Source organism: Netta rufina, assembly GCF_964035555.1.
Source record: "Netta rufina genome assembly, chromosome: 3".
Lineage (NCBI taxonomy): Eukaryota > Metazoa > Chordata > Aves > Anseriformes > Anatidae > Netta > Netta rufina.
In genome coordinates this window covers 81407664-81419861 of record NC_140125.1, presented here as the reverse complement: position 1 = coordinate 81419861, position 12198 = coordinate 81407664, and the positions used below count along the sequence as shown (strand labels likewise).

Sequence of the window (12198 nt, the reverse complement as noted above, 5' to 3'; positions counted from 1 at the left end):
TGTCTAGGACATGCAGAATGTGCCAATACTGCAACAGCACAGATACTGCTCTGATCCACACAGCAGATGAGAAAGTGTAATTTTTCATCCCTTTATGTTGCTTAAGCCGTATGCAATATCCCTCGGGACATCTGGGTACACCATACAGAGAGAGAGTATACTACCTGAACTACACATGGGTTTCTATTGCTAGTAGGGAGTAAAACAAACAAACAAACAAACAAAACAAAACAAACAAACAAACAATAAAAACCAAGAAAAACAAACAAACAAACAAAAAATAAAAACAACAACAAAAAAAAACAGGAATAGAGCCACAGAAACAGGAGTTAAAACTCTCAGAGGAAATTACAATAGCAGTAAAATAGCAGTTTTCTTCTCAGAGTTTATGTCAAGAGGATATCAGAGAAACATAAGCAATACAAGGTTTTTGTGGATCTTAGAGCTACAAGTAACGATCTGTAACTTTTGTTACTAGCCTCTTCACCTCTTCCAAGACTTGATTGCATTTTGATCATCTCAGGTTCTTTTTATAATTACAGTCTCATATGAAACAGCTTGTAAATTGTTAAGATGAATGCAAACATAACAAAAGTAGTTCCCAGCACAAAGAAACCACCAGGGGCTTTTTTGATGATATATGCATGCTTGAAAGGAGTACATATGTATTCTTATATATATATATATATATATATGATGTATAGTCTTGTGTTTCTTACTACTAATATGCTGCCAATTGAAGCATGGCCATTGCTACTTACAGTACACTGACAAAATCACCACTTCTGCAAGTTATAGACAGATTCTTTCTGCCTCTCTAGTTCATGACTTTACAGTGCTTGCACATTTCTGTTTCTTCCTGACACATATTTAACGGGCTCCAGCGGAGCAGAGTAAGTAGAGAGGTGACTTTTGTTTATTTCTCTGAGGTGTCTTGAGAAATAAAGGCATAAATGTAGCAAAATAAATAAATAAATAAAATCTACTAAAAATTATGACCTTTGAAGTAACGAAGTGAGGAAGAATTGAAACAGTTGTAAAGTTATTTAGAAATAAGTGCTTAGATTGCAACAGATCTTAAGGTTTTTTTGTAAGTTGTTTTAAGATTTTTTTTTTGTTGCTTTGTTATTGTAAGTTTTTTTTTTGTAAATTGTTTTTGGTCAACACTTAGTGAAGTTTGGCACAAAGCTTTGGCCTGGAGAGCTGCAGTCTCTATAGCCTGGCCACCTTCCCTAAGGAGCCACAACCAAGCCAGTGCTTGACCTCTTTCATGATGAGAATGCTGTGTTGTCTTTGAGCAGCTCTTAATTTCAGGAAGTTTTATGTGTTTGTAAAACTGCCCCACACATTTTTAGGCAGGTGGAAGAAGAAGGGCCTGAAATCTGTTCATAAATAGTTGAGGGACAGATTGCCATTTCAGAGCTCCTAGTCAGGGGTGGGCCAAAGACTGAAAGAGTAAGCTCCAGTACCAGGTTATGTGGTGGCATGGTTACACTGCTATGAAACAGACTAGCAGAGATGTTTGGAGAATAGCTAGCTTACTCTCTCAGTCCTCAGTCCCAACCTGTTTGAGGGTTAATGGTTCTATAACCCCGAGGTTAGGTTTGGGCCCAAGATGGCCTGGTCTGGTGGAAGATGCTGTAGGAGGCCTTCCTGTGACACAAAACAAATGGGGCTCAGTGGAGCTCTCTGCTCACTTGCTAATGAAAGAAGCTGACTCCAAGTTTGGCATCAGCTTACCAGTCAGCTGAAATAATGCAGACACTGGTAAGCACTGATTATATAGTAGCCACAGCTGAATCAACAAGACTTGCCCAATAAAATACAGGATGAAGAAGAACTGTGTGAAGCTTGAGGGTGAATTTTCACTACATCAAAGAAAATGTGGGTGGTAAAATGGGCTGTTCCTGTGAGCTGAGAGTCACTGACTGTCAGTCAGGGAAATGAACAAATTCCAGTAACATAAACTGGGGCTTACCTCTAGTTAACTCTCTGATAAGCCATTTGCCTGCCTGTACACTTGGTTTCTGGTTGGAGACCAAGGCAATGCACAGGCATTTTGTGATTAAAGTCACAAAAAACTCCAGGTCCACCTAAATAACACAACAGCATGCCTTGAGAGCCAAAGTTAACAACTGAAGCATCAGTGTGCATGTACCAGCCATTACGCCACAGAATTCACTGTAACTGAATGAATGAGCATTACTTTGGCCTAGCTGGCATAGTAAGTGTGCTGACAGTAGTGGAGTTTCTACTGTAAGCCTAACAAAGCACGAGGAATATCAGGCCCAGAAAATCTGTAACTGTTTTGCTCCAATGTCAAATGAGAAGATCCAAAATATTTCCTTTAAAATATGTGTTTGGTAGTTCTATTAATATTTTTTCATTCACACATACAAGGAAACCAAAGAGTTCTGAAGAGGATTTAGAAACTGAATCACAAATGAGTGAAATATTCTGAGCAAGGTTTTGAAATAAATTTGAGTTAGTGCTCTCAGAGAACAGTTTCCAGTTTTCTTTGTGCTAGTCCTAAAACTAACACTTATAGATGTAGATTTGTGAATCCAAAATACGTGAAATCTTTATAGATTAATGCTTTATGCTATGTGTGTTTGTTACCTGCTACTTGCTTTTCTCTTGACTTTTTCTTTGTGTGTTCTAAAGCATTCATATAGCCATGAGAACTTTCTTCTCATGTCTCGTTTACAGTCTTAACTCCTAAAAGAATGTCATAGTCTTTTCCATGCTAAATGCATGTGTAAAAGGAGTGAGACAGCAAACATGATACCTTCACACCTGCAGTTGTCTTTTGAACAAATGTAAATATAGCTTTCACCCTCAAGGGCAGACCTCACAGGATCCCAAGGTCCTGAAGTGCCGTTCAGTATCACATAGACTCGAATTTCTTTGAAAGCATGTTTATAGTGAGTAATAACATCAAAGATGTGAATTGGCCGTGGGGAGACACTGGTGAATCTTGTGATGCTGGCTGTGCATCCCTCCTCAGACTGGACCTGTCTACCCCTAGGTTAGTGTCCTGTAACGCTTAGTTTTTCATCTTCCAGTCATACTGCAGATATATATAATGCAATCTTGTACTGCTCTCTCCTGCAAGCTCATTTCCATTAATTATTTGGTTGTGGAATTTTTGCTCTTTTTTTTTTTCTTTTTTTTTTTTTTTTTTTTTCTGGAAGCTAGACTCAAAGACAAATAAGACTTATTCTGATAAACTTTCAGGAAACATTCAGGGAAGAAAGAAAAAAGCAGAGCTATCTTGTTGCTGTTACACAGACTGTAACCATGGACCTGCGTAAACAACTGGAGAATACAGAGAGGAACTGGAATAAGGAGAAGATGGAGCTGCTGGAGAGATTTGACAATGAAAGGAAGGAATGGGAATGTCAATGGAAGGTCATGCAGAAGAAAATTGAAGAGGTACTTCTAAACAAAACTCTGAGCACTGGCATTTTTTCTTGAGTCTTTTCAGTGACTAGAGGTCACTTTGATTTATTTTTCTCTGAGTTATATCCTATCTCCTATCTGTCACTGGGATTTTGTTATAGCTGATGGTAGGATACAGAGCCTGGTGTTAATCAGCATTTGCCATTGTTCGTTTAATATTCACAAATACGATGTAGGAGGTTAAATGTAACTCTGTCAAGTTTGCTGTATTGTTGGCTATATATACCGCTGCCAGTTCTGGCCATGAGCCACAGTGCTCATTTTATACATGTTCAGACACGCTGAACAGATCTGCACGTATGGGGTTTAGGAAAATGCATATTTAGTAACAAAAAAATCTAGGTATTGTAATTCTCTGGCAAAAAAAAAAAGGGGGGGGGGGAAGGGAGTTACATGGCACAAGTCTGTTAGAATACATGGTAATGTTAAAAAAGTAAGTCATACATCAAACGCCGTACGATGCAGAACTTTTCTGGCTAGAACCTGCTCCATTTATGGACAGCATTTAGTAGAGAAAACGGCTACAATAAATAGTATGAAAGCCCTGACACCACTTGTGTTTACACATACTAACAAATACTCGCTCTGTGCCATTTGTAAGGCATCTCCTTCCAGAAATAGTTTAGGTAATTTTTTGTTACTCTTTTATCTCCAAATTGTCACTTCAACAGAACCCTCTGACACACTGAAATGCATAAATGGAATCTGCTTTAGCAACATACAGAGACAAGTTTTTTCATCACTGAGCTTTCCACATTTTTCATGCTAATATACGCATGGAGTAGTTTTGCTTGCTCTCTGCCAACACCTCCCTGTGGCTGAGCAGCACAGGAATGTATGGCAGAGACTGCTTACAAGGAAGTATGAGAAGGAAAACGAATTGCAGCCATATACTGCCCTCAGCATACAACATAACTCCATAATGTCAGCTCTCCCATATATTACCTACAGTTTTTACATACCTTGGTGTGACAGTCTCTGCTGCATTTTGTCCTTTGTGTTAAGACATTTCTTTGCTGTCTTACCTGATTTTACCACCAAAGTGAGGGGGCTACAAAAGTTAGTTGTGTGATCCGTGTATATTGAAAATAAGCTTGTTAGGTTTATGAGTGGTTTTCAAATCACAGTAATGTGTTGTGAAAAGGTATTCTGATTATTAGTAGTCCTGACAATGTCAGTGAAGGCCATGTTTGTTCAATGTTTTTTGGATTATAAAAGTATGACATATGGATTATAAAAAAATGCATATGGATTATAAAAGTATGACAGAGAAAAAGAGAGAGAGAATGGAATGGAGCTGAAGGGAATGGATGAGGCAAATAGCTGAGTATTACAGGACCAGACAAAACTAGAGATGATACCCCAAGTTTATTGGTATCCAAAGGTCCCTTCTTAAGCTATGTCTGTAACTAGCTACCCTTGATTTCAGTTGCCTGGTGTTTCTTCACTAAAAGCCACAAGGGTGGAGAAAAGGGGAGATGCCTTTTAAATGCCATCGTCTGTAGAGGGTTTTCCTCAACAAAACTTGTGCTACCTTATCAACTTGTAATTTCATTTGGTAGTTTTCTCTAGCCCACTAAATACTAACTTGGTTCATGGATTCCTCCAGGAAGACCTATGTGATTTAGGAGATGATATTGCTAAGTTACGAGGTAGTATCCTTCCTTCTTATTGCTGTGCTGAACCCATATGGAGCCCTCATTTCTAGGAAATTACAAAGTTTAGTCCTCAGGTTTCATGAGCAGCTGGGCTTTGTTAGTGAGTTTGAGAGTTTAGGATGAGGTCAAGTGTCAAGTCTCTGAACATGAGAATACTTCAGATCCACAGCACTAACCATGAAATGTCCACATGTTCTTCACGTTGTCATTCTTTTTCACCGTCTTTCCAAAAGCCGTTGGGTTGGCCTTATACACTGTGAAAGAGCAGGCAGATGGCTGTCCAGAGGTGCTTGCTTTGTGCTTTCTTCATAAAAGCAAGTTAAGAATGAATGTTTATAAAGAGCCATGGGATACTTGGCACAAGAAGTGATACTGTAAGCAGAAGAGGTTTTTATGATGTTGCTATTTTTTCTACTTTATAATTTGTCAAAGTTCCCTGATTTTGATGTGCTGGGTAACAGGAACTAACACCTTTTCATTTACTAATAAAGCTACTGGGTCTTAGCAGACAGTGTGAAAGAAAATAAAGGGGTGACAGCATTTGCCAAATATGCCATTCTGGACTTATCACTGAGTCATAGAGAAGAGCGCTGTGATTTAATAGAAAGTTGTATTGTTTTTTTCAGCTTTACCAGGAGGTAAAACTTAGAAGGGAGAACAACATGAACGTCCATGATAATAAGGCCATTCAGAGCAAGATGCTGCAGCTGTCCATGCATTCCCCTACTTCAGAAGAGAGTGACACAGTGGAGCTGAACTATCAACACAATGTGGTAAATGACAGGATGGAAAAAGGGAGGTTGCTCAGTAAAACAGGACCCGAAGGTAAAGAAGCCAGAGCCAAGAGCAAAAACAATATTCTGCTAATGGACAATTTGGCCTTTGAGAACCATGAGGAACCTGAAGACAGTATCAGCATCAGAACTTCCAAGAAAAATGCCAAGAATTATATTGGTGATCTCAATGTAGTAAGTAAAGCCTACCATGTTTCAATTATAAGGGTGAGGAAAATACTGAGAGCTTTGGCCTGCCAGGGTTAACCTGAAGAACTGATCTTCCAGATTTTATTTTTGCAGACATTTTATTTCCTCTACTTCCTCCTCAGTTTGCCATTGTTGTGTGTCTTACCACTGTTTAAATGTGCTAACAGCATGCACTTTGCATCAATTCCGAACCGGGGGGCATATATCTTTCGCTTTGCTAATTCCCTTTGCTGTGAATCTTAAATTCAAATCACCACAAGTTTCAAAATAATTCCGGAGATACCATTTAAAGGCTTATGTTAAAAGACTATTCTTATATTTACAAAGGCTCTTAAAGAACTTGCCAGAGTTAGTGAAGAATTATGCAGCTATCAAGAGGAAATTCGAAAGAAGTCTAACCACAGAAGGTAAAAACATACTTGGACTCTTTATCTTAGAGGAAGAAAATTAATAATAAAGTTGTGTTCCTGTTCACTTTGAAGGGAGGTTTGCTCTTGAATTTATTAGCAGCTGAGCAGTTTCTATCCTCTCAGTCTCTCAGTGCATAAAACTTTCAAATTAAATTTGCTGAAATATAATAAAAGACCATGTTTTACTAGAAGAATTTAGTTTATCTATAAAACCTACAAAACGAGATAAGTACTTGTATGAGATGACATTGTACGTGTTTTTCTAATGGATTTATAGAGGTTTGGGAAAATGAACAGATATTTCTCTTTGCCCTGGTGCTATTTCCATGCAATTCTGTACAACGTTGTATGGGTATGGTTGGGAGGTTTCTTAAACACAGATTTAGCCTTAAATATTGAAGATATGTCAGGGAATTATAATCCAAGACTGCAAAGAAAGCAAGAGAAGGAAGAACGATCATACTTTTGTATGAATGGAAAGATAGTAAACCACACCCTGAAAAGTACAGTAAATAAATATTCCACCATCTATTAAAAATTCAATGCTCATGGTCTCTTTTAGCAAGCTAAACACCAGACTTTCTCTTGAATAGTGCATAAATGCTCAGAAGGTAAGACTGTACCCATGATCTGACATGGTGTGACACATCATGAAAGAGATGGAGATGGGCTATGTCTAATCTATGACTAATCTATGACTGCTGAGCTCCCTAGGAAATCTGCACATGGCAAGCTCACATGCACCCAAAGATGAGAGGGACTCCTTACACTCTCCTATGCAACCATACAGTCAATGTGCTGCCTGTCACTAAGTTTTTATTGCCACTATCCTTGCTATAGGACAGTTAAGGGAACAACTAGTCATCTGACTATCTATCACTAAAAACTCTGAAAAATAATTTTAGTGTCAAGAGAAAGGAACACAAAATTCCCTGGGTTGAGCTTTCTTCAAATTCTTCATGTATTTTTCAAATATGTTGTATGTATCAGCTGCAGCAAAACCACTCCCAAATCCTTTTAAGTAGCCAGCATTAAAACACCTGCTCTCAGAGAGAATGGATCCATGCTGAGGTCCCCTGGGGGAAAACCCTTATTGCTCATCCCTAAAATACCTCTTCTTTTATGTCCAGAATGAAGTCACTTCCTTTCCTGGGGGAATTTGAAGAAACCCAAAACACAGTTATTCTGCCTGAGATGAACCATGTGGCCAGCAGTGAATCACAGACTTCAGCTGCTTTTGAAACAGAGGAGCATAATAATAGGAAGAATCTGATGAGCTCCAGCAAGGGTTTGAAGGACATGTCCTATGGTGGTCTTATTGGTGATGGAGGAGCAGACTTCAGACCTTGGCAAAAGAAAGAAGCTCCACCAGTTCCTCCACGGAGCACTTCTCGACACCTAGCAAATTCACTTTCTGCAGTAGTACAGCTTTCTGAAGCACCCATGAGAGATCCAGGCATCAAAAGCACTTGCAAAGTTCAGGACTGTAGGAGTGGAAGGAAACTGATGAATCCATTGCCTATAAAACAAAATGAAACTGCAGTGACAAATGAAGGGCAGACTGTGAAAGGTCCTGTGGTGGTAACTGCTGCAATACCTGTAACCAAAAATGAGTGCAATGTACCAACAAGTTTCTGCCACAACACGTGGGCATATGATGCTGGCAAAGACAGTAAAAGTGAGTCCTCCCCACTGTCATCCCAGAAAAGTTGCTCAGATGGAAATATGGCCCAAAGCAACAAGATGCACCAGAAACAAAATCCCAAATCTCATAGCAGTCTTTTTTACAGTAATGACTTTTATGCCCCTGCTACCCTGCACAGTGATCTTTTGGGAGACTGTAGGTATACTTTGGGAAAGGCCCCAAGAAATGAAACTTTAGCAGCAAAGATTGATGAGTTTAACCGGACTGTATTCCACACAGATAAACGTAGCAATGCTTTGCAAGAAAACCTGGTGATTCAAACAGCGTCAGAAGATCACAAACCCTGCAGCCCACCTTGTGACTCTGCTATTAGCAGGACAGAAACTGTAGATACATCTTGTGTTTCAAATCCTGAATTGTCTGCACAAAAGGAAAAAGAAACCAGCAACCCCAGCAAAGCTGTCAGATCAGCAGGGCAACGAAAGCAAGTAAATGGACTTCCAAGTACTAGCAGTTATAGACACATGCTTCATGAGCATGACTGGAGACCAAGTAATTTATCCGGTCGCCCGCGTTCAGCTGACTCAAGGTCAAACTATGGTGTTGTTGAAAAGCTTTTGAAAAACTATGAAAAATCCACAGTGACTTCTCCATGTAATGAAAAACACTGCAAAGATAAGTGGACACGGGCAAACACTGAATCCACCGATGGGGGTTGTGAGATGTTGAGTCAGTATTTAGAAATGCTTCAGATTGAGCAAGGAAAGCAAGAATTTCCGAGGAATTCAGCCAGGCATATTGGGCAGCAACTCAAGCAAGGAAAGGAGAGACAGAAGTTACCAGAGGTAAGGTTCATAAGAATGGCAAGAGCAAAATAGTTCAGTTTCGTACCGAGCTTCAGATTCTAATGTGAGGCAAGCTAACCTGGCAGTGTAAATAATTACATAAAAATAGATTATTTAGGCCAGGATCTGGATAAATCAGAAGGATTTTCATTGAAGATAATAGAGTTTTAGGCAGAAGCATTTAAGCAAGCATGACCAGTGAAGATGTGTGCCAGATTCTCCTCTCTGCTGCTGCTGCGTAAAACTAGATTTTAACTGCAGTACAGTTATTCAAGGACTGAACTAATGAAAATTGCAATCAGATTTTAACTCACTCCCCTTTTCCTTTAGCTGGCTAGATATTTCATAAGACTTTCCAAAAGTCTTAAGCACACAGTAATGTCAAAATTCTAGAGGAGACAGGATTCTTCTGTCCTGGGTGCTGCTTGTTTCAGGATTTTCTTGTAACTGCCTTTGAAAATGGGTGCTGTAGCTTCCTTAAAGCTTCCAGTAATAAAGTGACCTCCTCTTACTCATGTCTCAGTTCCAGGCTTGTCCTATATATTCAAGAATAGGCTCACAGGAACAGAAGAGTATGGCATAACTAATTAATTTATATTTGGCAGAAATGTATTTGCAAAAGTTTAGAAGTATCGCCTTTGCCAACATTCTTTCTTAATGAGAAAAGAAACAGATGTGTTTGTGTTGATTTTTTAAAATTTTTTTATTTTTTTTAAATATACTATAAGTTACAGGTTTTATAAAAGGCCACAAAGAAAGAAAAATCAGTTTTTCTGAAGAGCTCCTTGGCCAAAGAACACAAATAGACATGCCCCTTAGCATCTCAGAAAAGAGAAGGCAAATGTGTTCAGAGCCGAGAAACTTAAATGGGTTTAGACTGTCAGCTGGTATGCCTTAAACTGTCACAAATTCACAGACTTCAGTGGAGCCATGTGAATTTAAACAGCTGAGAATCTGACCATATAGATTTTCTACTGCTTGTCTTTATGTCAGCCTCTTGCAGCATCTTCTTTAGCAGAAACACCTTTGCTACAGCATAGAGGAAAACCTCTGATTTCTTTTTTATCCAGTGAAAGTTTGATAGGAAAATGAAATTTCATCAATAAGTATGTAGGGAAGAAATAATGGCTGAATTTATGTTGATATCAGCCAAGAATAACTTTACTAAGCCAATTGGATCATTTTATCTACTCACTTTACGTTGCTCACACTTTATATGCCTGTTTATGTTGTATAAAGTGTAGGATACTGCCTGATTAGGGGGTACCATTCTAAGTCCAGCAGCATTCATGCCACAGAGGTGTAAGGAACTACACATGGCATGAGGCACGGAGGAATTTGGTTTATTTTCATTATTTCAGATTTACATCACTGTAGCTAATATCAAAGTCTGTTGTTTTTCTGGTGTATATAAGGCTCTGCGTGCAGACATGACACTGCATTAATAAATAAGCATTCTGAATTATTTACCAAGAGTAAACAGCTTCATGCTGTGCTAATGGAAAAAGAGTTCTCAGCAAGATGTGACTGCTGAAAAAGGATTTATCAGAAAGTGCTTGAAAGTCCATAGACCACACTCCAGTAATGTAAGATGGCATTCTGACTTCTATGTGTAGAACAGTATACAGAGTTCATTCACAAATCTTCTAAAAAGGAAAAGAAGTAAACAGGGAATGTTCAGTTCTATCTTGCATTAACATTTTGTCCCTTTCCTTGCATCTGACACTTGTCTCCACATTTTTTAAACTGCCATTGATGCAAGAAGCCCTATACATAGAAGTAGCTGTTCTTTTGCATTCTGTTCATTGCTGCATTCCTTTAATAGCTTCAGACCACCTGCTCTGCGGTCACCCTAAATGTCTTCCTACATTCCTATTGCATTCCACAAAAGACTTTTGTGCCGTAACGTGTTAAAGCAAGGAGCTGCCTTTGTGTTCCAGATATCTGTGCCAGCTAAATGTTCAAGTGGGAAGGGTTTCTCCCGACCAGCCCGACCAGCAAATCGACGTTTACCTTCCAGATGGGCATCGAGATCACCGTCAGCACCACCTGCTATGAGAAGGACGGCATACAACTGCTCTGTCTCCGTTCGTTCAGAGACTTCAGTAGTCTGAACCCAGAGATGGGTTGGGTGGTGTTGCGAAAGCTCTGCACCTCATTGTAACTGTGTTTGACATGTTACAGTGACCAGTTCTACCCTATCCTATCTTGTCCAAGAATGACCCCATCACATGCCGGACAAAACATTTTGAATCTTAGGTCGTCATCATGGTCTTCAGTGTTTTTATTAAGATGGAACAACTATATCCCTGGTTTTCTCTTTTTTTATTATTTTTTTTTTTTTAGTACTAGCTCACAAAGAATTTATTTTGAGTGGCATCTTCCTTAATTTGCCAATCAATTTTGAGTTGGAACAATGTATAGTGCTGTATATTCTGACTCTTCTGCAAACAGCAGAACGTCAAGCTGTATGCATGATCATGTGTTTGTAGGTGCATGTGTTGGACTAGGAAGTATACAGGTCTGTATTTAGAAGAGAAAAACTGTGCTAGTGTTGACATTGAAACTACAACCTATATGCCGACATATATATATATATACTTTGTGTTTATTTTAAAAAGTTTGAAATATACAGTCCTGATGACATTTATATTTTGTATATCTTTTACATAGGTTCACAGGTGTAGTATTTAATGTACAAAAACTAAATATGCATTTTTGTGACTGATTGCAGCGATAATGCCTTGCAAAATATGTATCTGAAGCAGACTAGCTCGACTGATTTGTCAGTCATGCTTCATGGCATCCTCGTTCAGTTTCCTAACCCTTATGATACTAGGTCAAAATACCCAGACATATTTTTTCTGAATTAAAATATTATATGATTTGTAATACATTAACCTTTTTCAGCACCAGAGACATTCCTGAAATGACCGAATCCCTTTAAAAAGCTTAAATGCGCCATTATATATATAGCATACTGTAAACACTTCGGTAGTTTCAACTAGCGTAACATACAATTTATGAAGGGAAGATAAGGGTTGTATATGCTCAATTCTGTGAAACTTATTTTTCGTTCTAGTGCTATACTTTGAGGTTTGGCAAAGTCACAGAACAATGGACTTGTTTACTCTCACTCAAGGCAGGAGAACAAGGACCGTTGTTGTTCCCAGTGCTGCAGGCACACTCCTTTTT

The 12198-nt window shown here is 38.8% G+C and overlaps 1 protein-coding gene across 1 annotated transcript; it reads left to right on the top strand.

Annotated features, from left to right (window-relative positions):
- Window positions 1–3243: 3243 nt before the first annotated feature.
- On the top strand, window positions 3244–11117 carry KIAA0408 (the record flags this gene model as incomplete). The annotated part of the gene is made up of 5 exons (XM_084283797.1): window positions 3244–3435; window positions 5747–6088; window positions 6431–6510; window positions 7644–9003; window positions 10944–11117. The coding sequence occupies exons 1-5, from the start codon at window positions 3301–3303 to the stop codon at window positions 11115–11117; spliced, it is 2091 nt and encodes a 696-aa protein (XP_084139923.1). The 5' UTR covers window positions 3244–3300.
- Between the last annotated feature and the right edge of the window lie 1081 nt (window positions 11118–12198).